Consider the following 26,508-nt stretch of genomic DNA (forward strand, 5'->3'; position numbering starts at 1 on the left):
TAACTGAAATATGTCACTTGATATTTTTTATTGTAAGTGAAACTAAAATCTATTAATATTATCAAATTGATAATAAAAATATGTCACATAACATTTTTTTTAATTTTTTTATTACAATTGAAATATATTTTTTTTAAAATTAAAAAAAAAATTTCCTTTTCTCTACTCAGTATTCACTTTATCTCTCTTAACTTTTTTACTTAGAATATAATTTTTAAAATTTATTACCAAAATGTCACTCTTTTTAAATTATTTATTCAGATCTCACTGTCGTACATATTTTTTTCAAAAGCGTTTATCAGAGAAGTGTTATTAACAAAAAAAATGCTAACTTATAATATATATTGTTCACTATACAGGAGGTGTCAAAGCAGAATACGAATCTTATGTTCCTTTCTTTCTCTTATTTTATAAAATCTTTTATATTTGTTATTATTAATTTTCAAAGTTATAAAAAAGATAAATATTGAGATCTAATTTATTTTAAAAAATTTATAATTTTATAATATTATTATAGATAAATATACTATTTAAATTCTTTTTTTTTTTTTTGATAAAACAAGAATTATTTTTTATTGACAAACTCTTATAATTTCGTAATATTATTTTTTAATTATTTTTTAATATTATTTTTTATTTTTTTGGGCCTGTTCACGTTCTCTCATTCGTAATCGTATATTTGGCCTTCTTCTGAGGAAGGAGAGAAACGCAGAGTCGAGAGTTGAGAGTGGAAGTGATGATGTTATTTCGATCAATTTGCAAACTTTTCAATACCTCCCGTCTTTCTGCCTATCAATTATACTCAACAAAATCACTGATTTCTTCTTTTCATTCTTTCGATGAACTCGAAGCTAAAATAGTCCAGGATAATCGGGACCCCACAACCCCAGTGACCTCCATTCTCAACCAATGGGTTCAAGATGGCGGATCCATCACTCACGAAAATATCCGATATCTCATCGCATGCCTCTGTCGGAGACGTTGCTATACGCACGCCCTTGAGGTTTTACTTTTCTTTTACGATATAGTGAAGCTTATTCAATGGTACCCTTTCATAGTTTCATCTAAAACACTGAATGCAGCTGGTTTCTGATTGGGATTCATGTTCGTCTTGTAGTGACTGACAATATAAGTTATAATCGGATCATTGTTTTGTTTCATTTATTTAGGCAAAGTTTGTGCAAGTTGAAAATGATGTTCTGTTCTATGTTACTTCGATGCTAGTTTGTTTAGTTAGTTTATGGTATACGACAAGATACTATGGTGGTGTTTGTTTTATTAATCTAACGGGATAAGGATAGGGTTTACTTATAGTTGTGTTTTGATATTTTTGTATTGCCCAACCATTGATTCGATTATAATTTCAACCGGGTAAGTCAATTGAATCATGATAATTGATAGCAAGGTTTCACTAGTTAGTTCAATTTTTTAAACGATGCTTATAGTATTGCTGTGCTTGACTAATGACTCCTAATATGGAGAGTTGATGGAACATTGCTTTTGTTAGTTATCAGAATGGATGCGTGAGTCAGAAAAATATGACTTGACCTCAGCAGACATCTCAAATTGCTATCGATAGTTCGTGGCCTTGAACAAACTGAGAACTTCTACCAAGACATTCCTAATTCCCGAATTAAATTCAAGATAAATGTTGCCTCGCGGAATGCTATGCAGAGCATAAATCTTTGGAGAAAGTGGAGGCTCCGATGAAGAAAATCAGGGAGATTTATCCCATGTCCTCCCCCATGTGTTACAATAAGATGTTGAAACTGTATGCAGAGTTAGGCAAATATGAGAAATTGGATAGCCTAATGCAAGAAATGATGGAAAAGGACCTACGCGAGCCTGGTACATATACTATTCTCTTGAATGCACATGTTGTTGCTGCAGACATACAAGGGATAGACAAGTAACTAATCAGGATGGAAGTTGATCCTCTGGTAACTGTTAGTTGGCGTACCTACGCAGAAAAACGGTTATCTGAAAGGTGGCAATGTCGAGAAGGCCTTGTCAGCACTGAAGAAATCAGAGCAGCTAGCTTTAGGCAACCCTGTTGCCTGTTTATCTATTCTAACTATATATGCTGGTATTGGTAATAAGGCTAAGGTTTATGGAATTTGGGGGAAGTGCAAACTCAGGAAGCGATTTTACAACCAAGGTCACTTGTTAATGTTAAGCTCTTTGGTGAAGTTAGGTGACATTTTTGGAGCTGAGAAGATCATGGAAGAATGGGAGTCCAATTACAAAGTTTTCGATACCAGAATTCCACATCTTATGATCCATAGTTATTGTAAATTGGGTATGTTGGATAAGGCTGAGGCTTGTATCAAGAGGCTTTTGGATAGCGGCAAGCAATTGCAAGCGTCTACATGGGAAAGTTTGGCAGAACACTACTGCGCGGATAATAATATGGAGAAAGCAGTTCAAGCAATGAAAGACTATTCTTGATGTGTTACTAATTTGATTATTAAAAATTTATTTATATACTTTGGAATATAGATATTAATTTTTTTATCATTTTTTTTGTACTATTGTAATAAGCCACCACTCAAATAAAGATCCTACAAACAACTTTTTCTAAAGACGCCTACGTGGCAAAACCTAAACCATACATTCTAAAGCCACACTTTTCACTACAAAACACTTAGAACCATAGCTTTTTATAAAAAAAGCGTTACCTAATGGAAAAAAGTAAATTAGAAGATTTAAGAGAGAAATAATTAAATTATCAAAATTAATAGATCAAAAACTAATGATTTTAACTAATGTTAATTGCAATGACACCGAATTCTTAAAATCAATGCAAAATGATTTTTCTCAAAATCTTTATTTTACTATAAGTTTTATTGAAGGACTTCAAAAACCTGAAAAAACTTATTTTTCACACGGAATTTCTAAAAAATATTACCATGGAAATTATTCCCCACATCTTTATCATACTTTTAACCCACAATTAAATTCTATAGTAGATATGCTTGAAGAAATATTAGTATCCATAAAATTTCAAAGAAATAAGGAAAAAGAGGAATCTAATATAAACAAAATTAAACAGATATTAAATAAATATTTTCAGAAAGAGAATCCCAAAGAAGAAAATTTTCAAAATATAATCAATATAACAGAATTAAAAGTAAAACCACCATTGAAATTATGAATATTGAAGAAAAAATAGAAGAAGTTACAATGCTTTTTAAACAATTAAAAATGGCTCAAGAAAATAATATTATAGAACAAGAATTTCAAATAGAAGAAGAATTAGTAAATTCTGAAAATATAGAAAATGAAGAACACATCTTAGATTATTCAAGTGATGAAGAACCAACAATTCCAAAACAAGTAAAAAATGAAGCTAGAACATCTAAGGATAATCAATCTCAATTTAAATGGGAAACAGGTTTTGAAAATTATGCTTTTAAAAAGGGATTTATGAATAAAGATTCAAAGTACACAAAAATACCATCAAAATACGTTCCTAAAATCCAGGAAATGGAAGGAGAAAGAATGCTCGATTTAGACTGTAAAAAGAATGAAAAAGAAATTTTCGAGAACTGGTTGAATTCCTTTTTATTAGAAGTCTTTACTAATCCAAAACTTAGTGAATTGTTTGGAAGAGATATCTGGAATTATATAGGGTTTCATACTAAAGGAACTGTAAGAGATTATATGACATCAATAGAAAACCAAATAATAGAAGAATTAGCAACAAAAACAACAGCTTATGACAAGATATTACATATAATGATGATTCTATATAAAGAATTTTTTGGAAAAAATATTATAGATCATAGACAAGAAGTCTATAATAAAGAATATCAAGAAGCAAAAAAACCATTTAGCTAATATTCAAATATATGATTATGTAATGTGGAATCTTATATATGTGAATATAGAATACATTATTATAAATTAAAAGAAGAAGATAAAGACCATTATCTTAGTATGTATATAACAAAACTTCCATATCCTGCTAATGAATTTATAATGGAAAGATTTATAAGAGAAATAAATAGAGGGACAATTGAAAATAATTTTGGTGGAGCAACCTCTGCAATAAGAGAGGAAATAAAAGAACGTTGTATGCAAGAAGCGACTCAAAAAAGATTTGCAAATATAATTAGAATTTGCTGTCAGGATAATGAAGAAATACCTCAAAAATATGGTCTTAATAAAAATTTTCAAAGAAAAAGAAAATATCAATTTAGAAAAAGAAAATACTATCCAAACTGGAGAAAAAATAGGTATTTTAGAAAAAGAAATAACAATAAAAATAAAAGACAAAAAAATGACTATTGTCCAAATAAAAAAGAAAATTATAAGTGTTGGTATTGCCAAGAAGAAGGACACTATGCAAATGAATGTCCAAAAAAGAAGGATAAAAAGGACCTTACCAAACAAATAGAAATTGCTAAGTCTTGTTTCATGGAACCATTAGAAGAATCAGATGATAACTTAGACTATATTTTTGAATATGTCTCAGAAACAGACTCAGAGACTGAGCAATAATGCCACATTTATTACTATAAAAATAACAGAAAAGTTTATAAATGCTTTCATAGATACTGGAGCAACACAATGCTTTGCTAGTACAAATATAAAACTTGATTGGAAAAAATTAAAGAAATCATTAAGAGTTAGAATAGCTGACAAATCAATACATAAAATTGACCAAAAAGCAGAGATGGCTGAAATATTTATTCAAAATTATAGGTTCATTGTTCCATCTATATATATGTTAGATTCTGGAATGGATTTTATTATAGGAAATAACTTTTTAAAGCTATATCATCCATTCATTCAAGAATTAACATAAATAGTTTTAAAAGCTCCACACGATTCTTCAATAAATCAAAAATCAAAACGTATAAAAATACCAACTACTACTATAGATAAGATTTTAAAATTTAAAATATTTTCTATATTAGAAACATGTTATTTAAATTTATATTTTCAGATAAATATTCCAAAAAATAATATTGAAATAAAGATAGAAGAACTTTTGGATGAAATTTGCGCTGAAAATCCTTTAGATATTAAAAATACAAATAAAGAATTAGTAAGCATTAAATTAAAAGATCCTACAAAAGAAATAAATGTTCCAAATAAAATTCTTTATTCCGCAAGAGATAGAAAAGAGTTCTCATTAGAATGTAAAGATCTTTTGGAAAAAGGAATTATAAGATTAAGTAAAAGTTCTCATGCGACTCCAGCCTTTTATGTCGAAAACAATAATAAAATTAAAAGAGGAAAACGAAGAATGGTAATTAATTATAAGAAGATGAATGAAGCAACTATTGGTGATGCTCATAAATTTCCAAGAAAAGATTCTATTTTAGAAAAAATCAAAGGAGCAACTTGGTTTTCATCTCTTGATGCAAAATCAGGATATTGGCAACTTCGTTTAGACGAAGAAACAAAGAAATTAACTGCTTTTACTTGCCCAACAAAAGAATCAACAAGTGTGTTGCTCTATGAATGGAATGTATTACCATTCGGATTAAAACAAGCCCCAGGTATTTATCAAAGATTTATGGAAGAAAATTTAAAAGAGTTAAATGAATTTGTTTTAGTTTACATTGATGATATATTAATTTTTACAAAACAGGATAAAGAAGATCATTTTCAAAAATTATTAATAGTTTTAGAAAGATGTAAAGAAAAAGGATTAGTTCTTAGCAAAAAGAAAGCAAGAATAGCAAAATAAGAAATAGAGTTTCTTGGATTAATTCTATCCACTCAAGGAAAGCTAAAACTTCAACCAAATATTTTAGAAAAGATACATTTATTTCCTAATAAAATAGAAGATAGAAAACAATTACAAAGATTTTTAGGGTGTATAAATTATATTTCTGATAAAGGATTTTTAAAAAATATAACAGAATACACTAAAAGCTTATTCTCAAAAATAAATACTAAAAAAGAATGAAAATGGGAAGAAAAAGATAGTATACAAATTCAAAGAGTCAAAGAATTATGTGAAAAACTTCCAGAACTTTATATTCCAGAAGAAAACGACTACTTAATAGTAGAAACAGATGCTTCGAACATAACCTGGTCAGGATGTCTAAAAGCTAAGAAAGTTATAAAAAGTTTGGAACAAGAAAAAGAATCACTAGATTCTAAATATTCCCCAAAGGAATTACTTTGCAGGTATATTTCAGGGACTTTTACTCCAACAGAATAGAGATATACTACTCATGAAAAGGAAACTCTAGCAACAATTAAATCTCTTAAAAAATGGAAAATTGATTTACTACCAAGAGAATTTACATTAAGGACAGATTCAAGTTACCTAACAGGTTTCATACGATATAATTTAAAAGTTGATTATAATCATGGACGATTGGTAAGATGGCAATTATTTTTGTTACAATATCCAATAAAGATTGAATATATTAAGGGTGACAAAAATGTTATTGCAGATACATTAACAAGAGAATGGAGTTCGTCTACAACGCATTAGATCAAGAAATTCAAAAATATGAGCAAGAACTCGAAAAATGCAAGCATTGTCAGCAAATAAGAACACAGATCCAATCTCTCAAGAAGGCCATTGAAGCAATAAAATCAACACAACAAGCGAAACCATCAGAGTTCAGCCAGCTAAGCATGGTGGACAAATCAGGTGAAGAAAAAATTTCAGAAAATATAACAATTGCTGAAATTATTAAAAAATTCACCCAAGATAAAAAATATTATGTAATTTATAATGGCCCCATGAAAGGAGTATATGATGCCTGGAAAAAAGCAGCACCATTCACACATCAATCAAGGATAATTCATAAAGGAGGATTTTTAACACTGGAAGAGGCAAAGGAATCCTTCAGGGAATATGAAGCTCTTCATCTAGGGCAAACCCTAAAAAGAGCAGATAAAGCTCCAATTCAAACTCAGAGAACAGGAATAATAAGAAACATTCCTACATGGGCTGAAATGAAGAAAAAGAAAAGGGTTTGTAGATCAAATCTCAAAGAAACCCTTAATATAGTCCTGAATTGGACTGAAAAAAAAAGGGCAATTTTGGAATATTATCCTATTGCCAAAGAACAGCTAACAAAGCTGGTTATCTTTCCAGATGCTTCCCCATCTGACACTTATCAGTTTTTCCAGTATGGATTAATTGATACAATTTTAATTTTTAATGATCTAAAAATTATTAGTGAGTTTCTTGCAGGATTTGTTGATGCAGTAAAGAGATTTAAAAATATGATTGACAATATAAATCCAAGGGATGTATCCCTAAAATTTACAAACAGTCAACCTATTTTTAATGAAGAAGAAGAATGCTTGGTTCCAGCACACCAAGTAATATTCATGTCCGTCTTTCCAGGAAATTTTTAACCAATTGATCGAATTCAAGATTTAACAATTTACAGTCATGAAGGAAGACTAGCCAGCACATTAGCAAGGGTCTTTGAAAGAACTCAAAAAATAACGAAGGAATCTCACACAAGGATTAATTATAAAAGTAGAAATACTCTGCTTGTGTCCAGTAAAAGAAATGAAATCGAAGAAAGAGAGATGAGACTCTTGGTGGAATTTGAATCAGCATTCTATAATTTATCTGGACTTTTAGAAAAGCTCCCTGAAGGGACAAAGAGGAATCTCTGCTATTTGATAAAAGATAGAGAAGACTACAAGTGCCAGCTATGTGCCTCAGAAATATCTGAAGAAAGCAATAATGAAACGGAATCAACCCACATGATAAAAGAAGAGGACAGTGCATCTGAAGCCCACACGATAAAAGAAGAGGACAGTGCATCTGAAGCATCCTTCAACATTATTGCATAATGACGTAAGCGCTTAGGTCATAAAGCACCAATAATGTAGCTGGTGCAAGATAATAAACAATGACGTAAGCAATGACGTCATAAGAAGGGTAAAGATGGGAATTGTCCATCAGACCCAACTATTATAAATAGGTTGCTTAGGCAATTGAAGAGGGTATCAGAAAACAGAAAGCAGAAGGCTAAGAGTACTCATATACTAGGAGAGCAAGGAGGAAGCTACCGAGGCAATTCTGTAGTCTGACAAAGAATTCCCTTAGGGAAAAATAGTTCTAAACTCCCCTCTGGAGTTAGTATCTACAATCTCCCCTTTGGAGATAAAAATACCTTATGTAAAATATATTAAATAAAGGAAGTTTTTCTCCAAAAAGGTACATCTTCATCTTAGTCTTTTAGTTATGAATTATTTAGAAAGTTTAGAATTAACGGAAGAATCTGATTATTATAGATTAACTGCTTTATTAGATAATGAAAAACAGGCTGTTCTAAAAACAGAATTAAATCTCAAATCAAATGAAAATTTTAATAAACAAAGTCTTTTAAAAGAAGTTTTTAATAGAAAAAATATAATATACTATGAAAAAATTCAACTTGAAACCCCTATAAAGATAAAATCTGCCAATGGAGAACTTGAAATAGCTTTGATAAATGATGAAAAATTGAGTAAACAGATTGAGAAAATTAAGGATCAACAAAAAAGATCTAAAATTGGATGGATTCATATTAGTACCATACAAGTCTTAATCAAATCTACATATATGAAAGGAATTAATTCACCAATAAGTTTAGCAATCTGTGACAAAAGAATTACTGATAACCCAATAGATCAAATAATTGGAATTGTTCATGGAAATTTGGCAAATGTAAATGTTAAATTTAATGCCCATCTTGGATATGCTATACCTTTATCAACTGAAAATCTTGGAAGATCTATAAGTTTGGCTTATAAATTTCACAGAAAGAATCTAATGGAACAAGATGAATAACCATTTTCAATTACATATGCAATAAATTATGCTTTAACAAATAGCTATCATAGTATAATATTTAAAAATAGAGAAAGAATTTATGTCGATGAATTATTTCAGAAAATTGTAAAAACAGAAATACCAAAATATAAAGCTATTGAAAACCCAGTTCTATTATTAAAAGAACCATCAGGAAAATTGGTTTCATCGAATTTTTAAATAAGAGAATCTAAAATTAATAGTCCTTTAAATTTATCTAAGTTAGAGATTAAAGAAGAAAATTCTGAAATAAAAGAATTAACAAAAAAGGTCAAAAAATTAAATGAAACCCTAAATACTAAATTATGACAATAAATAAAGAAGAAATATATGTAACTTATCAAGATAAGAAACAAGAGCTCTTTGAAAGAGAGAATCGTTTGAATTATTTGCAGTTTTCTGAAATAAATCAAAGAGCATTTGAAGCTCTAAAAATAATCTATAACAAGTTGAAAAGAGAAGTTGAAGAGCTAAATAAATTAAAAGAATCTCTAGAAAATAGTGATGAATCGATGATAGAGTTTGCAGAAATTCTAAAATAAATAATGTTAAACAAAACTGTTTTTAGGAATTATGATAAAGCATAAAAAGATTGAAAAATCAGAAAATAAAATAAAAAGGAAAAGAGCGAGAAAATTAAAAAGTAAAATAGAGGAGTATAAAAGAGAATTAAATAATCTTTAGATCGAAATTGATGATCTTATAATAAAAAGGATAGAAATAAGAATAAACATAAACAAGTTGGAATTAAATTTAAGAAATTTATAAATGCCTGGAAACCATATTACGATTTAAAAGAATTAAAGCTGTTGAAAGAAAAAATGAAGAATGAAATTGAAAAATTAGAAAGATATTTAGAAACAAGAGAAAGTGTAGAAATAAAAGAAATTTTTAAGGATTTGAGAAATTATATTAAAGAAAAAGACAAACAGATAAAAGATTTTATATATAATAATCCATGTAAAAAAATATTATAATGATAGAAATTAGAACAGAATTAAAAAACTATAAGTACGAAATCAGAATTATAAATATACATCAAGGATTAGTAATAAATAATCATATAATAAATACAAGAGAAATTGTAGAAATGGTTAATACTTTAAATTACGAAGTTGCAAATTATTTTTATCAAAATCCTTTGAATAAAGCACCACCAATTGAATCTATACAAATTATAAACTTATTCGAAGCAAAATATGAAGAGTTAGTAGAAATTTCGAAAAAGAAATTAAAAGAAAAGTCAAAATTGAAAAATTGGTATCAGAGCCAAGTTAACGATTAAGGATAACACTTTCTCTTTAAGTAACACTTTTAGTGATACGCTTTTAAATCAATAACAACCACAAAATAAAAAACGTCTTTACAAAAAGATGAAACTGACAACTTTATCAGAGTAGCCACCATTGTAATATTGTTGTTTTCGCTACAAAATTTTTTTGAATCCGTGAGTGAATACCACCAAGATTCTCAGGTAATTGAGTCTCTCAAGAAACAAAATCGTATATATAAAATCTGTTTTGTTATGAAAAAAAGATACAGCTTTTTTGTTGTAAAAACAGAAAATATATGTCTCTATCTCTATCTCTTCATTTGTGTGTTAAATACAAATTTCAAACACAATCTTAGTCGAGTTTTAACTCATCATCATGACTAAAATAAACGAAACTCTAGAATCCTGTTTAACCACTTTTAAAAGTTTAAATGAGTAATTTTTGTCTAAGAAAGATCCCTAAAATAAGACATTTAACAAATTCAATCAAATTAACCCATGAATTAAAGGGACTTGCTGTGTGAAATAAACGGAATGATTTGTTTAGTCCGTTTATTTTTTTTCTCATTTTTTTTATATTTTTTTAATAATCCAACACAAATACCTCATGATTTAATCAAAATATCTCAAATTTTAAGTCAATAACTTATTAAAAAGGCAAAAAAAAAATCAGACAAAAAAATTTTAACCTAAAAATAGATTTTTTTTGTTAAAAGTTATTCCTTTAGACAAAAAAAAGGGATTAATTCATTTAGTTCAACGAATTTTCTTTAAAGTGAATTTTATGGTGTCTTTGTTATGGTGTCTAAATTGTTTAATTTATTTTTTAAAATAAAAAATAAATTATATAAAATTTATTAACTATTATTTATTTATCCTTTTTAATAATTTAAATATAATATAATAGATACTATAGCATTCATCTTCCTTTAAATGGGGGGATTTTTATTTTGGATATTCATGTATACTTCATTTGATATATAATTGAACCGTCCGGCTTAAACATATTAAAACGGACGTGTTCGAACTTCGAACAAATTGAACCAATCCGTTTGACTTCTAGAAGAATCATCCAGATGGCTGAACCAGATTTTTATATGTGCCTAACTCATGATAATAAGGAAGGGTATTTACAAATTTGATTAATTAATATTATTAATATTATTGATATTATTATTAATATTAATAAATGGTTACTAACTGTTTAGTATTATTTGGTTAAAGGGACACAACATTTTAAAGATTGCGTATGTTCAAAACATTGTGTCTATTGGCTAAAGGAATACAACTCTTTAAGAATTGTGTATGTTTAAAACATTGTATCTATTGACAATAGAAAAGACACAACCATTTGTATACGTAATTAATCATAATTGCTACGTACAATATGTATAAATAATTGTCCACTATTTCAGAGATACAAGTACTAAGTGTACATTTTAATCAACTATTAAGAAATTTTCTTTGTTCAAGAGAGTTGAGAATTTCTTACTATTGCTAATTAAGAAATTCTTAGGTTTCATTATATTCTGGGAGAGTATTATCATCAACCCTATAGCAACTAAGTGTGGGGACAAATATCTCTCTAAAGAAAGCGATCTAATCGTGCCTTGAAACCACTACACAAATATAAGATTTTGTCATCTTCTCATACTAATTTACCCAACAATTTTAGAGAGATATTTCTTGAAGATGGCACAAGATCAAAACACCATGTTCAAGGTCATAAATCAAGAGTTTGTCAAGTTTGATTGCTTTGATGGAACGAACTTCAATAGTTGGAAGGACAAAATGGCGTTTCTTCTTTCAGTTCTCAATCTTGCATATGTGATTAACTCAAAGACTACACCAATTGCTAATGCTGCTGAAAATTTCACACTGGAAGAGGAAGAAAAGATTGTTCAACTGAAGAAGAAACGTGATGCAGATACTATTGCATGTCGAGGTCATATGTTAATTCAATCACCGTTGGAGATTTGAAAATCTTTGGAAGAAAAGTACAATACTAAGCGACAAGGAACAAATAAGTTTATTATGATGAAATATTTTGAATTTATTATGAATGATACTATGTCTGTCATGGATCAAATTCATGAATTACAAATCCTTGTAAGTAGACTTCATGATCTACAAGTGGTGATCCCTGAAACACTACAAAGTGAAGAATATTTTTTTTAATGAATTTGATAATTTTTGTGAATTATGTGGTATTGTTCATGAATCTTCCACTCAATATACTCCACAACAAAATGGTTTGGCGGAAAGAAAAAAAAAAGGAAAAACCGTACCTTAGTGGATATGGTTAATTCAATGTTACTAAATGCAAAATTGACTTACAATTTGTGGGTGAAGCATTATTGATATCATGTCATATCCATAATAGGATACCATCAAGACATAGAAAGGTTTTTCCTTATGAAATTTGGAAAGGAAAGAAACCTAATTAAATTATCTTAAAGTGTGGGGGTGTTTAGCCTTTTATCGAGTTCCTGATCAAAAGAGAACCAAATTAGGGCCAAGAGGCATAAAAGGCACTTTTATAGGATATGTTCAAAATTCTAAAGCATATAAATATTAGACTTAGTGTCTAATGTAGTTGTTGAATCAAGAGATGTAGAATTTATTGAAAACAAATTTATCAATTATTCAACTTCTAATTTAGAATTTTCCCAAAATGATACTAACGTTTCACAAGAAATATATATGGAGCAACCGGAAAGCTATGTGCTACCCGAAAATGAAAAGAAAGTTTTCAAATTAATTAAGTCTTTGTATGGGCTAAAACAAGCGCCTAAACAATGGCATGAGAAATTTGATTCAGTGGTGTTATCAAATGGCTTCTCACATAATAGTGCGGATAAATGTATTTACTCAAAATTTACTAAAGATTATGGAGTAATCATTTGTTTATATGCTGATGATATGTTAATCATCGAAACAAATTTAGAAGGAATTCGTATAACGAAGGAGTATCTAACTTCTAAATTCAAGATGAAGGATTTGAATGAAGTTGATACAATATTAGGTATAAAGGTGCATAAGAATGAAGTTGGCTTTACTTTAAGTCAATCTCATTATATCAAAAAGGTATTGGAAAAGTTTGATCATCTCATAATTAAAGAATCCAATACGCCGTATGATCCTAATCTTAAATTAGAAGGAAACATGGGAAGACCTATAGCACAATTAGAATATGCTAGTGCTATAGGAAGTTTAATGTATGCAATGCATTGTACTAGACCTGATATAGCATTTGCTATGTGCAAATTATCAAGGTTTACAGGAAAGCCTAGCAATCAACATTGGAAAGATATAACAAGAGTTCTTAGTTATCTCAAGAAAACTATAAACTTGGGATTACATTATAGTGATTATTCCGCAGTTTTAGAAGGTTATTCCGACGCAAGTTGGATTACAAATCTTAGTGATAACAAATCCACTTCATAATGGATTTTTACCATAGGTGGTGGAGCAATAAGTTAGGTCTCAAAGAAACAAACATGTATTACACATTCTACTATGGAGGCTGAGTTTGTAGCTTTATCAGCCGCAGGTAAAGAAGCGGAATGGTTAAAGCTGTGGCCACAGCAGACGACAACCATTTCAATCTTCTGTGATAGTGAATCAACCATGTCTCGAGCATATAATAAGGTATATAATGGAAAGTCTAGACATATAAGTTTGAGACATGAGTTTGTGAGGCAACTAATAGATGATGGTGTAATTACCATCACTTATGTAAGATCTCAAAGAAATTTAGCAGATCCTTTGACTAAAGGTTTATCAAGGGATAAAATCAAAGAGACTACTGCTAAAATGGAATTAAAACCTATTATTGCTAAATGATGGGAACCCAACCTTATTCTAGTAGACCACTAGTTTCAAGGTTTAATAGGCAATAACAAGTTATTTAGCAATTGGAGCACTAAGGTATATGATTTAATGCTATTTACAATAAATTAGGAGGGTGAGTTTAAAATCTTAATGGAATGATAATATTATCTATCAAAAGATTCCACCTATATAAATATAAGAGTAGTACCGCTCTAATCGAGAATTTTAGAGGTTTTATTCTCATAAATATTCATGAAACCAGGATGAGCACAAGGCCATATAAGTGCTTAAAATTGTAAACTCTTGAACTTGAAGGGTATAAGTAATGTGTGTGATTTTTGATATTAGCATATGGAGTATAAGTTTAATCGATTAGACACCTATTACTTCGTTAGAACTTTAAAATTTACACTAAAAGAATGTTTAATCTTAGTGACACATTTTTTATGCATATACTTGTATGACATTTAAATTTTATAAATAATGGAGGATTGAAGGGTATTTATAAATTTGATTAATTAATATTATTAATATTATTGATATTATTATTAATATTATTATTAATATTAATAAACAGTTACTAACCGTTTAGTACCATTTGGTTGAAGGGACACAACCTTTTAAGAATTGTGTATGTTCAAAATATTGTGTCTATTGGCTAAAGGGACACAACTCTTTAAAAATTGTGTATATTCAAAACATTGTATCTATTGGCAATAGAAAAGACACAACTATTTGTATTCGTAACTAATCATAATTGCTATGTGCAATATGTATAAATAAGTCCTTGTCCACTATTTCAGAGATACAAGTACTAAGTGTACATTTTAATCAACCATTAAGAAATTTTCTTTGTTCAAAAGAGTTGAAAATTTTTTACTATTGCTAATTAAGAAATTCTTAGGTTTCATTGTATCCTGAGAGAGTATTATCATCAACCCTATAACAACTAAGTATGGAAACAAATATCTCTATAAAAAAACGATCTAATCGTGCCTTAAAACCACTACACAAATATAACATTTTGTCATCTTCTCATACTAATCTACCCAACAAATAAAAGTTTGTTTGTATAAGGACATAAAAATTGCAAAGACATGACTAACAATAAACATAACAAAACACGGTAAATGTGGCTACTGGCTAGTCACATGGAAAATGGCTCATAGCAATCTCTCACTAATATAAGTTATGCATCATCGTTGATCCATAAAATATCATGTAGCGTAATACTGACTCAACAAATAGAACTTTAGTTTATATTCTAATTGTTTTTCAATAAAGTAAATAAAAATAAAGCATCAGCAAGCGGTTGCATTTCAGAATCTAGCAAATGAAGACAAAAACCATGTCCAAGTTGCTTCTTTAAAGGGCAGTCCCACTAATGCTTATCCTTTATCTCATCTACAAGTTCTGAGAGTAAAGTCACGCATCCAACTTTTTTTTTATGATATTATTCAAATTGTGATACACAGCTTATAAGCAAAAGTTTGAAAAAAATGACGCATTTCCCACCTAAATTATGTAACTTTCTAGAATATAGTTTAAGGTTAAAATCTCTCTCGGTGCAATGTCTTCTCCAATTTAGGCAATGAAATTGATATAGGAGCAGAATTGGTCTTTTTTGTCAAATATATCATATATAGCAGTTATTATGCTTCAACCAACTCACAATAATTTGGCTGAGGAGTCACTTTCATGTGATAAAAAGAAAACCAACGTTATATAATTATAAGTCTTGTCCTCACTCTTCATACATAAACTTGTAATTCATATGCAATGCGTCAGAATAAAGTTACTTGTGGCATTACCTCTAGAAAAGATATTGCTTCAATGGTATGGCAATTAATTTCCTTTTAGTCTTTTCATACTAAATAGTTTATTGAAAATGATAGCCAATGTTATGTTTGAAACTAGACTATGTTGGGTCTTTTATTTTTTTTATATGGTTTGTGGATATTAATAATATAAAAGTAGGTTTAAGGAGTGGTTAAAATAAGCCTAATAAAATAGTTAAATTGAAACTTTATTTCTAAAATACATTATAAAAAAAATTAATTTTAATTCACTAATAGCATAAATTATTTTAGACAATTATTTAATTTTATTTAATTTTTTAAATAACTATTCACACAATTAAAGTATAAAATTACTTCAGGATTCTTTTATTTATAAAATAAAAAAAATTATTATTTCCCCAACATGATTTTTAGACTTTAATTCCCCAAATACGATTTTTTTTTTTTTCATTTAAGCAAGTTCGCCAGATCTCCGCGAACTCTATAAAAATTGACAAGTTCGCCTAACTCCCGGCAAACTCCCTTTTAAGTTTTTTTCAATTCCGTATTTTTAATTCATTATCATCATCTCCAAATAGTATATAGAACTACAAACAGTATATAGAAATACACAAAAATACACGGAGAACAATCATGGCTTCTTCAAGGATTTTTTTTTTATTATAAATTAAAAAAAAAACTTAGAAGGGAGTTCGCCGGGATTAGGCGAACTTGCCAATTTTTATAGAATTCGCCGGAGTCCGACAAACTTGCTTAAATGCCAAAAAAAAAAATATTGTATTTGAGGACTTAAAAGTCCAAAAATTATGTTAGGGGAAATAATAATTTTTTTTATTTTATAAATGAAAAAATTCCAATTACTTCATATTCTAGTCCATTAAAATTAAATTCTGAAAAACCTCATGAAGGTGGATTTCTTTTAATTCAAAGATTATTCTCAATTTCATTTTCTTGACAAGCATTCAAATCTTAAGGGCGAAAAAGTGAAAAACACGTTTGGTAAGGCAAATTATTTGCGTTTGGAGAAAATCTTACTACTCAGATCATTATAGCTTTAGTTGCTGATTGAACTCTTCCTTTGCTTCTTATGTGTCTTACAGTTATTTTCAATTTATCATCACAAAAGAGAACCACTACCAGAACCAAGAAAAAGAAACGCAACCAAAACAAGTTTCTATGTCGTTATAAACACTTATGCTGTAGGCAACTTGTTATTTTTAATTTAACTAGTAACAGAACACAACTATTTAATCATTAATTAAGATATCCTGTGCCTACCCTTAACCATAAGCAAAGCCATCTTATCCTGAATCAGTGAATTACAAGTAAAATACGCAAGCCATATACATTACTTTCCTATATGATTTATAATAAATTCTTAACTATATGACATAGTTCAGTATACAACAAGCTGAGAACCAAAATTGAATGCAACAGCAAATTAATGCAGACTTCTATTTCATATATATCTGGGAGATCGGTAACATACTAATTACACATATCTCATAGCTGAATATGCAACTTCTCTAACCTATGATACATATGGCAGGACCCTCACAAGGCTTGTAATCTATACAGGAATGTATTGGATAAAAAAAAGAATGCAATAGTGATCAGAATAAGAGAAGACACAAAACCGTGCAACAAAAGAGGAAGAAACATATTCTGCTAAGTGATCTATCAGCTTCCATTAGATACCTTCTAATCCTTGGATTATTGTTCCCAGCAAGATGGTATGAATTGGGGTATGTGTATATGTTGGTCACCTGGTTTCCAAATACCCTTGCATATATTGTTTCGCCAATGATTCCATATGTGGTGTTAAAGGAGTTTGTTAGCGGCGAAGAGTAACTACCTGGAATGGAGTTGAATTGTTGAGAAGGATCAGGATAATGGGAATGATAAACTCGAGATGAAGGTTGGGAAACGTTTGCAGTACTTGATGATCCTGGACCAAGGGGTCGCCGCGGTATGACAACTCCGGCTTGGTGAGCCTTGTCTTCTGAGGCTGAGCTAGCTTGGCCACGGCCGTATAGGGGAACAAGGGAGGACTGAGAAATTTCCGACTTGCATACTGGACATTGTGGCTTCCTCTTCTCTCCGGTTTCGGAAGAGATGTTTCGGAAATTAAGCCACTTGTAAATGCAGGGCCAGCAGTAGAGATGACCACAAAGAGTGACTACCGGATCCTGCACGCATTCGAGGCAGATGTTGCATTCAAAGCCACCACCAGAGGCATTTCCATCTGAATCTGCAATGGCATCACTATCACTAGCACATTTCCACATTTCCAGAGATGAATTATCTTCAAAATAATCCATTTGGGGCATACCCCCTTCAAAATACTGATGTAAATCCATTCTTTTTGCGTTTCTACAATGTATTATAGCAGTGCCTGAATCTGAAAAGGGAATGCAAATATATAAAAATTAATAAGATCAAACAGATTGACCCAAAAAAGAAAAAAGAGGGGACATAATATTGCACTCAAATCAACAAATTTATATAGAATTCATACTATGCCACTAAATAATCAGTATGAAATCTGATTTAACAGATCCATCTGTTAACTCCACTTGTATTTATGATGCAAACTGTAACCTCTCCGCTAGTTTTCTAATGGATAAAGTGACAGAGGGCGAAAGCAGTTTAGGTAGGTGCAGTGAAGGAAAACATGACCTTACCTAACCAATTTTGTTAACTTTTAATAGTTAATACAAAGATTATGTTAAAACTTATTTCAGCACGCAATAAGAGGGTAACAACAATATGGTTAATTTTCTAATTTTCTTGAAAAAGGGATAGAAATTACAGATAACCTAACAGATTAAATCTCTTACATTAAGAGAGATAAAGGATAAGAAAAAATAAAATAGAACCTTCCGAGCAAATACTAAGAGGTTGGTTAGCTAGACATAATTTTCATAATTTGAGTGTCAGAAATCATTGCTCACCTAACCACCTAACTAAAATAATAAAATCAAATATCTAGGAAGAAACTAATAAGAGAAACTCTAACCACTAAATTTTTCTTAGGGAAACATTAAAGAATTAAATTACTATGTACTATATGGCAGAAAATTCAGGAGTTAAAGTCAAATTCTTGCCAACCTAGAAAAAAAAAGGAGATATTTTGGCAAATGCCAAATAAACTGATCTGAAGCTTAAGCAATAATAATTATATATATAAAGAAAAGAGGGTCCGAAATTCCATGAGTTTGAACAAGAACGGGTCAGAAAGTTAATTAAAAATAATAGAAAATGCGGATCAACAAACAAACGGGGAAGGAAAGAAAAGAAGAAAAGGTATAAACAATTTGTTCGTAGCTTTGAACGCAAATCTCTGCAAACTTTAACCAATACAGAAGATGATTGAACATATATCAGGAAAAGACGCAAAGTATCACAATCTATTGCAAAATTGTTCCAAAATCCGAAATCCCCAAAGCAAAGGATCAATTCAGTAGCATTAGACAAAAAAAAAGAGGCCTTTTTCTTTGGAAATATAAACAGCAGCTGAACTCAACAACCTAAGCAAACAAATCAAGCAGAAATCACAAAGAAACTTTGAATTGCATGCTGCTAACGCGAGAGAGCGATAGAGAAGAAGAAGAGGAAGAAGAAGAAGGAGAAGAATTAAAAGAGAAGGGTATTTGAGAACTTACAGCGATAAGATAAGGAGCGAAGTGAAGAAGAAGAAGTAGTGGTTGAAGAAGGAGAGAAAAAGGTTGCGTTTTGGATTTAGAATTGGGAATTTGGAAGGTGAAGAATGAGAGAGAGAAACAAAGAGGGTATGAGAAAGCCTTTGATTTTGATTTTATAGGAGAGAGAGAGAGAGTGTGTAAAGTAGTAACAAAATCTTAAAGAAGCTTCAAATGTGGCTTCCTTATTTGACTCTTTGAGAGGCCCCCAAATATGAATGTCAGAAAAATAAATTAACTCCAAATATAATTTAAAATTTTAATTATTTTGTTAATTTATTGTTTTATTATTTTTTTACTTAAATTTTATACTTAATTTGTAATTAAAATTTTATTAATTTTTACTTAGAATATTTTAGAATAACTTATAATTTGTTCTACATTAAACACCAAAATAAATACTCCAAAAAAAATGTGTATTCTTTAAAAATATAGTTTAAAAACTTTAACTAAAATTTTTATCTGATATAAAAATTTAATTATAAATTTTTTACATTATAAAGATTTGATTAAAAAAATAGTAAAACTATAAAGATAAATATAATAATTAAATCTAATTTAAATTGTAAAATTATTTCATTTAGTGAAATTTTAGAATAATAATATTAAATTTTTAAAAATGAAAATAAAATTTTTATTTACTTTATACCCACATACAAAGTATTCGTGAATTTACATAAAATAATCCTTCATAAAAAAAAGATAAATAGATAAATTATTAAAATTTTAAATACTAAAATAACGCGAAAAAACTTGAATCTTCGATATTTAAAATGAAGATGGAAGATTTTCACAGCTAAGCAACTTTCGTTTTGATGATTTAGTGATTTCTTTATTGGATTAAATTGGATTTGACTCCTTCTAACTCATAATTCTTGATGTAGAAAATATTAAAAACAGCCTTAAAATAGAAAATAATAATAATAAAAAATATTCGCAGCACTAAAGGTAGTCATACCATACTCAACAGTCAATATGCCGCCAATTATAGCAACTTACGCGCCACCTTGTAATTAGTGAATTTTTTTAAATCTAACTATTATTTTAAGAAACTAAAAAGTGAAAATTTAGAAAACATTAAATTTTAATATATTCATATAGAAATAAGAATCAATTTCATATTTGAATTTTTATTCTCTAATTAATTTAATGAATAAAAACTCAAAAGGCAAATTAGTTGTTATGTGATGTCTATTAACGTAATTGATAGAGAGTTTGTGAGGCACATGATGATATTTTGCCAAGTGCACCACAACTATAGCTAATAATTAATATCTCAAATTTATAACTAATGTTATGGATTTTATTGAAATCTTTAAAAATTGATTAGAAATAATTGAAAATATTATCTAAATTCTATACATATAAATATATAATTCAAGTATTCAACTTGCGCTAAAGCTATATAAATTATATTATCAACCAAAGCCGACATGCGATATTATAAAATGAGAGTCATTGTTTGTTTGTTATCGTTATTATCACAAAGCCAATGAATCCTATTCAACTTTAAAGGCATCTGAAGATAGAGTGGAGTGAGAAGAACTTAATTAATTTCTCTATTATTTTGTTTGGATATATTTTAGTAATAGAAGGAGATAATATTGTAATTTGGTGGTTAAAATGCATTCCAATTAAATGAAATGATGATGATTTTTCTAATATCTTCGTATCAGACATATAAAATAGTTGATCAAATATTTTAGAATGTGTTTGTAAATAACTAATTATTTTTAGGATTTAGTTATTATGTATTTTTAGGATACATAATAAAATTATTATTAGTAAAAGTTTTTAAAATTTGTTAAATCGTTATTTTTATTAATATATGAATTTCCATTCCAATTGATTCCTTGATTGAAAGGGAACCGAAACTATAGTAAAAGGAGTTTTAATAAAATATTAAATTATATACTGTTTCAATCATAATTCCAAACAACAGAACAATTATGTTAATTAGTTATAATTCAAATGGTATAATTTTTTTATACTTAATTAAAAAATTGTGAATTTGAGTCTTTCTATCTTTCGTATAAAAAAATTATATTATATTTAGTGTCAGTTTGAATAGATTTATAAATAATTTTTTTTAATTTTAATTTATAAAAAATTATAATATTAATGTTTAATGTATTTTTCAAAATCAAATTATAATTTTTTAAGAAGTTATTTAAGTGTTTATAAAAAAATTAAAAAACATAACTTCTCTTTAATAAAGAGTTTTTTTATCACTTCTTTTAAAATAAACACTTTTAAAACTAAAATAACAAATACAAAATAATTTATTTATAAACTGTTTTTAATATAAATATTTATTATTTAAAATTTTTTGTCAAAAAAAAATTTAATTAAATTATCGCTCATGCTACACATCTATGATCCATGTAATTTTGTATTTAAGTCTATCCAAGCTGACCCAACACTAAAAAAATCCAATACCATTAAATGAAACGTGAAATACACGCGTCCAATACACACGAAATCGCTACTTTATTCGCGCTTTATTATGAAAAAATGTTCCTTCTTCTTCAACACATATGAAACCATTCCTTCTCTTCGAATCTCTCTCAAAATCACTTGAACTTCACTCACGTTCTCTGCGGAAACCACTACTAGAGAAAAATCGCGAGAAGATTTCGCAAGGAAGAAGCAAAAATGAACCACCACAGCAATAAAGACTGACGATGGTATGAGAAAAAACTACTATTCATTTTAAATATTGCAATCCCGCGTTTCTCCTAGTTGCATTTTAGGTTTACTGGATAGAGTTGCCTCATTTAGTAGATCGACATATTCTGATTCCATTTTTACAGCGTAACAAGGGCTTGAAATTAAATGTGTTCTTATTTTCATTCAATTCAGTAGAGTTGCTATTTTTTATTCACTTGATTGTTGGTATGTTCACTTGAGTTCTTTTGCATGCAAAAATATTATTCTTGATGAATGAATGTTTATATGTTTTATTCAGCACATGCATGTTGCTCGATTCAGTGGAGTTACTCATTTTCATTCACTTGATTGTTAGTGTGTTCAGTTAAGTCTTTTTGCATATAGAAATATTTTTCTTGATTATTGAATGTCTATCATGTTTTATTCAGCACATGGATGGCGTTCAGTTCAATCGAGTTGGTTATTTTCATTCACTTGATTGTTTGTGTGTTCAGTTGAGTCTTTTTGCATTCAAAAATGCTTTTGTTGCTGATTAAATGCTTATCACATTTTATTCACAACATGAATGGTGTTCAATTCAGTAAAGTTGGTCATTTTGATTCACTTGATTGTTAGTGTGTTCAGTTGGATCTTTTTGTATGAAAAAATGATTTTGTAGCTAATTCAATGTCTATTACATTTTATTCAACACGTGAATGGCATTGGGTTCAATGGGGTGGGCTATTTTCATTCACTTGATTGTTAGTGTGTTCAGTTTGGTCATTTTGCATGCATGAATGATTTTCTTGATGATTGAATGTTTATCACTTTTCAATGGAGTTGATAATTTTTTATTCAGCTGGTTGTTAGTGTGTTCAGGTAGCTTCTTTTGCATGCAGAAATACTTTTCTAGGTGTTTCATAATTTATCATGTTTTATTCAGTGCATAAATGTCGTTCGGTTCAATGGGATTGGCCATTTTCATTTACTTGATTGTTAGTGTGTTCAGTTTGGTCCTTTTGCATGCATGAATGATTTTTTTGATGATTGAATGTTTATCACTTTTTAGTGGTAAGCTATGATTGTGGCATATACGTCATGAAATGGCTTGAAACAATTGATCCTCGAAAGATCAAAAACGGGAAGAGGTATCAATATAAAGTTTGGACACAAGTAAGTTTCAAAATTAATAAAATAAAATTCTTATTGAGTTGGATTCATTTCTTATGTAACTAATTTCTGTCAATTGAAATGTAGAAAGAGATTGATACTTTCAGGCTTGAATATGGTCCAAATATTATCTTCCACAAACTGAACAAAAATGAGAGACCAAATCATTCGGGCATGTGAAGCAATAAGACTCTCGAAACCATCTGCTGCCCTCTCCAATCCTTTTTGTAAATTCACATCTAGGGATATATAGTAGTAAATAGGATATACTTTGTTTGACTGGTTGTAATTAACACTATTTTGTTTAAAAAAGCACTGCTTCTTTCAATGTATATATCTGAATATTAATGTAAATCTTAATGTATATTATCTAATGTTAATGTTAATGTATATATCTAATGTTAATATTTATATCTGATTCAAGATGTATATATCTGTTGGAACTATCTGGCTGTTATTTTGTTCCAGAATCACAGTGAATAGAATCAGGGTGTTTATCAAACATTATGAACCCCAAATAAACAAATGAACCGAAATTAATACACCCAGTGAACCGAAAATGTGACTATTCATTATTCAGTATATATCAGTATATATCAATATAGCAAAGAGATATATCAATATATATATCAGTATTCAGTTTCAAAAGCACATGAACTTTCTGACATAACACAACAAATTGACTATTCAATAAACAAAAAAAAAGTGATTATTGAATAAAGAATTTCACAAAATCTAATATAAAAAACAAAACCAAAAAAAGTGACTATTCAATAAAGACTAACAATAGTCAAAAATTAACCCTCCTATAACTTCAGTGAACCAAAATGTGCTCATAGATGAAAGAAAATTTATGTTAATAAAAACTCGTATAACCCTCTCCGGGATAATTCATATCTGGTGCATTGTAAAAGTTTAAACTTGGCTGAATCGTTGGTCCGCCGTCTAAAAGATTCAACTGCAAAACAAAAAAAAAAAGAAAATAAATTGTATATTAGCAAAATGCACAAATGAATGTTTTCCTAATCGAAAGCAAATCAATTTTACCTCGCTTGGAGCTGGCTTTTTTTTTTCTTCTTCGTGGTGTTAGAGATCTTTTTTTTCAGGTTTGATCCAAGTCTGTTCTTGGGCCAACCTCTTGTTCTGACACGTGGCAGACTTTGAAGGTCGTTCACGTCGCTCAACGTCGCTTCTTAATGGGATAACGAACTTTTTTCTTTACTTCTCGCTTGATATTATTGCATCTCGGCCATGATATTGTCAAACGCCCGATGTAGAATTTCGGTCATCTCCTTGGACTCGGATGCAAATTCACATATATTGTGCGACCGAAACACCAAATCGTCAAATCTCTTGCTTCTTGGCTCCAATAGAGACTCGTCTTGGTTGCTTTTGATGTGTGTGTGCCTCTTCTTTATATTCTTGCTCCAGCGCTCCGGTATGTATTTTGGTGCCACGTCATCCACTCGCTCGAAGTTTAGGACGCTTAGGGAATGGCTGCACAGTATGCCCCTTGATTCGAACAACAGGCACTAGCACTTTACCTCTTGTGATACTGCGTCGTAGGTGACTAAAAACTTATTAAATATGGAGTTGGAAACCTGCTCTACAACTTCGTATCTTGTGAAACCTAGTGTGGAATGCATTGATCTTGTGATGCAGTTTCACCTTTCCTCTGAATTGTGCTTGAACTTTCCTGAAGTGGGTGTACACGTGCTGAAACTGCACCTCTATTGGTGATTTTGTTGCGCGCGATATGACGGCATGAAATCTGCAGCGTTGAATTCTCTCTCTCTCTTTGCTCTCTGCTTGCTAGACAATTGTCGTATTGCTTTACGAATTGACTCAAAGAGCTGGTGCGTGTGATGAACTTGTTGAAAAATGCGTGCATGCTCTCGCTCTTTTGTGTGCTTCTCATCCCGACCCAGAAGTGGTGATCCAAGCAAACTGGAATCCATATATGTCTATCCTCGGACAGCTCTGCAAAATGAACCGAACCAATGAGCTGTACTAAACCAAAATCTGTGCATGTTTTGACCCAAAATAATTCAAATTAAAACCTCGGTTACTTGAGAGCCACTTGTTGCCTTCGAGGCCATACCTTGTGAGAAAATCGTTCCAGTTTCTGTCGAATGCCTCTTTTGTGAACGAGTTCGAAACGACGTGGCTCATCTCTTGTTCCATTTTTTCATGTCGCTTGGCGTTTAGTTTGTTTGGGATCTTCTTCATGATGTGCCAGATGTACCAGTGGTGAATTGTTGTTGGCATGCACATCTCAATGGCCCTTTGCATTGATGCGCATTGGTCGGTGAGAATGTCTTTTGGTGCCTTGGCTCCCATGCAACGGAGCCAACACTCGAATAGCCATTTGAATGATTGGATGTCCTCATTTTTCATCAGCGCGCATCCGAGAAGTGTCGACTGACCGTGATGATTCACGCTCACAAAAGAACCAAAAACCATATTGTACCTGCATAAATGCACACTCTAACAAATTGGTGAACCGAAATGTGTACATATGGTGAATGTACAAACTTAATTTGGGTGAACTGAATACCTGTTTGTATTGTATGTGGTGTCGAATGAAATGACATCTCCAAAATACTCGCATGCCGCCCTGCTTCTTGCGTCGGCCCATAATGCATGTCTGATGGAGTGATCACCTTCGAGGTTGAGTTCGAAAAAGAAATTGTGGTTCTTCTCTTTCATTCTTAATAGGTACTTCCCGAATTTTTCGGCATCGTCTTTTTCGGACACATTCCGTACTTCCCGTGTGATGTAATTTCTCACATCTTTTTCTATAAAACTTAATTCACGGTGACTGCCGGCTGCTGCTACGAATGATTGGTAAGTTTTTCTAGGTCTGATTCCAGCTTCCTCGTTGGTTTCAATGGTGCGACGCACGAACATGCTTAGCTCCATGTGTTGTTTGAGCATCTTTGCCCGGTCTGGACAGCAGGGGTGTGAATGATTCAGAACAACTTTGGAAATTGTCTAGAGACCCACGCCCTTCAATATGTGTACGTATATCCTGGCTGGATAGTTTATGCTGGCTGAGGGATTTGTCTTCAGAGTAGGAGATATCTTGGATTTCCACCTCCCCTCTCTGCTGCATACAATTAGTTAATTCTTAATCTTGTCTCCGTCTCGAGTCATGTTCCTTATTTTGGTAGAAAAATCAGCAAGTTGGAATAATTTTTGTAGAACTTTCTAACTTATTCTAATGTCTTGAAAATCATCCCGATCTTGGGGACAAATTGTTCATCCACAAAACACCTGGTCTGCAGAATA

General features: G+C 30.1%; 2 protein-coding genes and 1 pseudogene across 3 annotated transcripts; 1 reads left to right on the top strand and 2 right to left on the bottom strand.

The window, feature by feature from the left end:
* The first annotated feature begins 671 nt into the window (after nucleotides 1–671).
* On the top strand, nucleotides 672–2,582 carry LOC110265683 (pentatricopeptide repeat-containing protein At2g20710, mitochondrial pseudogene; annotated as a pseudogene). The gene is made up of 2 exons (XR_015896666.1): nucleotides 672–1,003; nucleotides 1,515–2,582. The product of XR_015896666.1 is annotated as a pentatricopeptide repeat-containing protein At2g20710, mitochondrial pseudogene (transcript).
* A 14,422-nt stretch (nucleotides 2,583–17,004) lies between these two features.
* On the bottom strand, nucleotides 17,005–19,501 carry LOC107613696 (E3 ubiquitin-protein ligase RMA1H1). The gene is made up of 2 exons (XM_016315806.3): nucleotides 19,363–19,501; nucleotides 17,005–18,098 (listed from the first exon to the last, which is right to left on the bottom strand). The coding sequence occupies exon 2, from the start codon at nucleotides 18,055–18,057 to the stop codon at nucleotides 17,311–17,313; it is 747 nt and encodes a 248-aa protein (XP_016171292.1). The 5' UTR covers nucleotides 18,058–18,098; nucleotides 19,363–19,501; the 3' UTR covers nucleotides 17,005–17,310.
* A 4,345-nt stretch (nucleotides 19,502–23,846) lies between these two features.
* LOC107610485 (protein FAR-RED IMPAIRED RESPONSE 1-like) lies at nucleotides 23,847–26,139 on the bottom strand. The gene is made up of 5 exons (XM_016312535.1): nucleotides 25,775–26,139; nucleotides 25,278–25,687; nucleotides 24,762–24,847; nucleotides 24,094–24,175; nucleotides 23,847–23,878 (listed from the first exon to the last, which is right to left on the bottom strand). Exons 1-5 carry the CDS (start codon nucleotides 26,137–26,139, stop codon nucleotides 23,847–23,849), a joined length of 975 nt encoding a protein of 324 aa, XP_016168021.1.
* Nucleotides 26,140–26,508: the final 369 nt, after the last annotated feature.

This window comes from Arachis ipaensis, chromosome B8 (assembly GCF_059453495.1).
Source record: "Arachis ipaensis isolate K30076 ecotype BB chromosome B8, ASM5945349v1, whole genome shotgun sequence".
In the NCBI taxonomy this organism is placed as follows: domain Eukaryota; kingdom Viridiplantae; phylum Streptophyta; class Magnoliopsida; order Fabales; family Fabaceae; genus Arachis; species Arachis ipaensis.

What these genes read in the sequence shown, in the direction of transcription:
- LOC107610485 (XM_016312535.1), bottom strand. Translation starts at nt 26,139, where the DNA reads ATGGAGCTAAGCATGTTCGTGCGTCGCACCATTGAAACCAACGAGGAA. An exon ending in GTGGCTCTCAAGTAACCGAG is followed by an intron (nt 24,848 to 25,277) that starts GTTTTAATTTGA and finishes ATTCCACACTAG; the next exon opens with GTTTCACAAGATACGAAGTT. An exon ending in ACGACGCAGTATCACAAGAG is followed by an intron (nt 24,176 to 24,761) that starts GTAAAGTGCTAG and finishes TTTGTTTTGCAG; the next exon opens with TTGAATCTTTTAGACGGCGG.
- LOC107613696 (XM_016315806.3), bottom strand. Translation starts at nt 18,057, where the DNA reads ATGGATTTACATCAGTATTTTGAAGGGGGTATGCCCCAAATGGATTAT.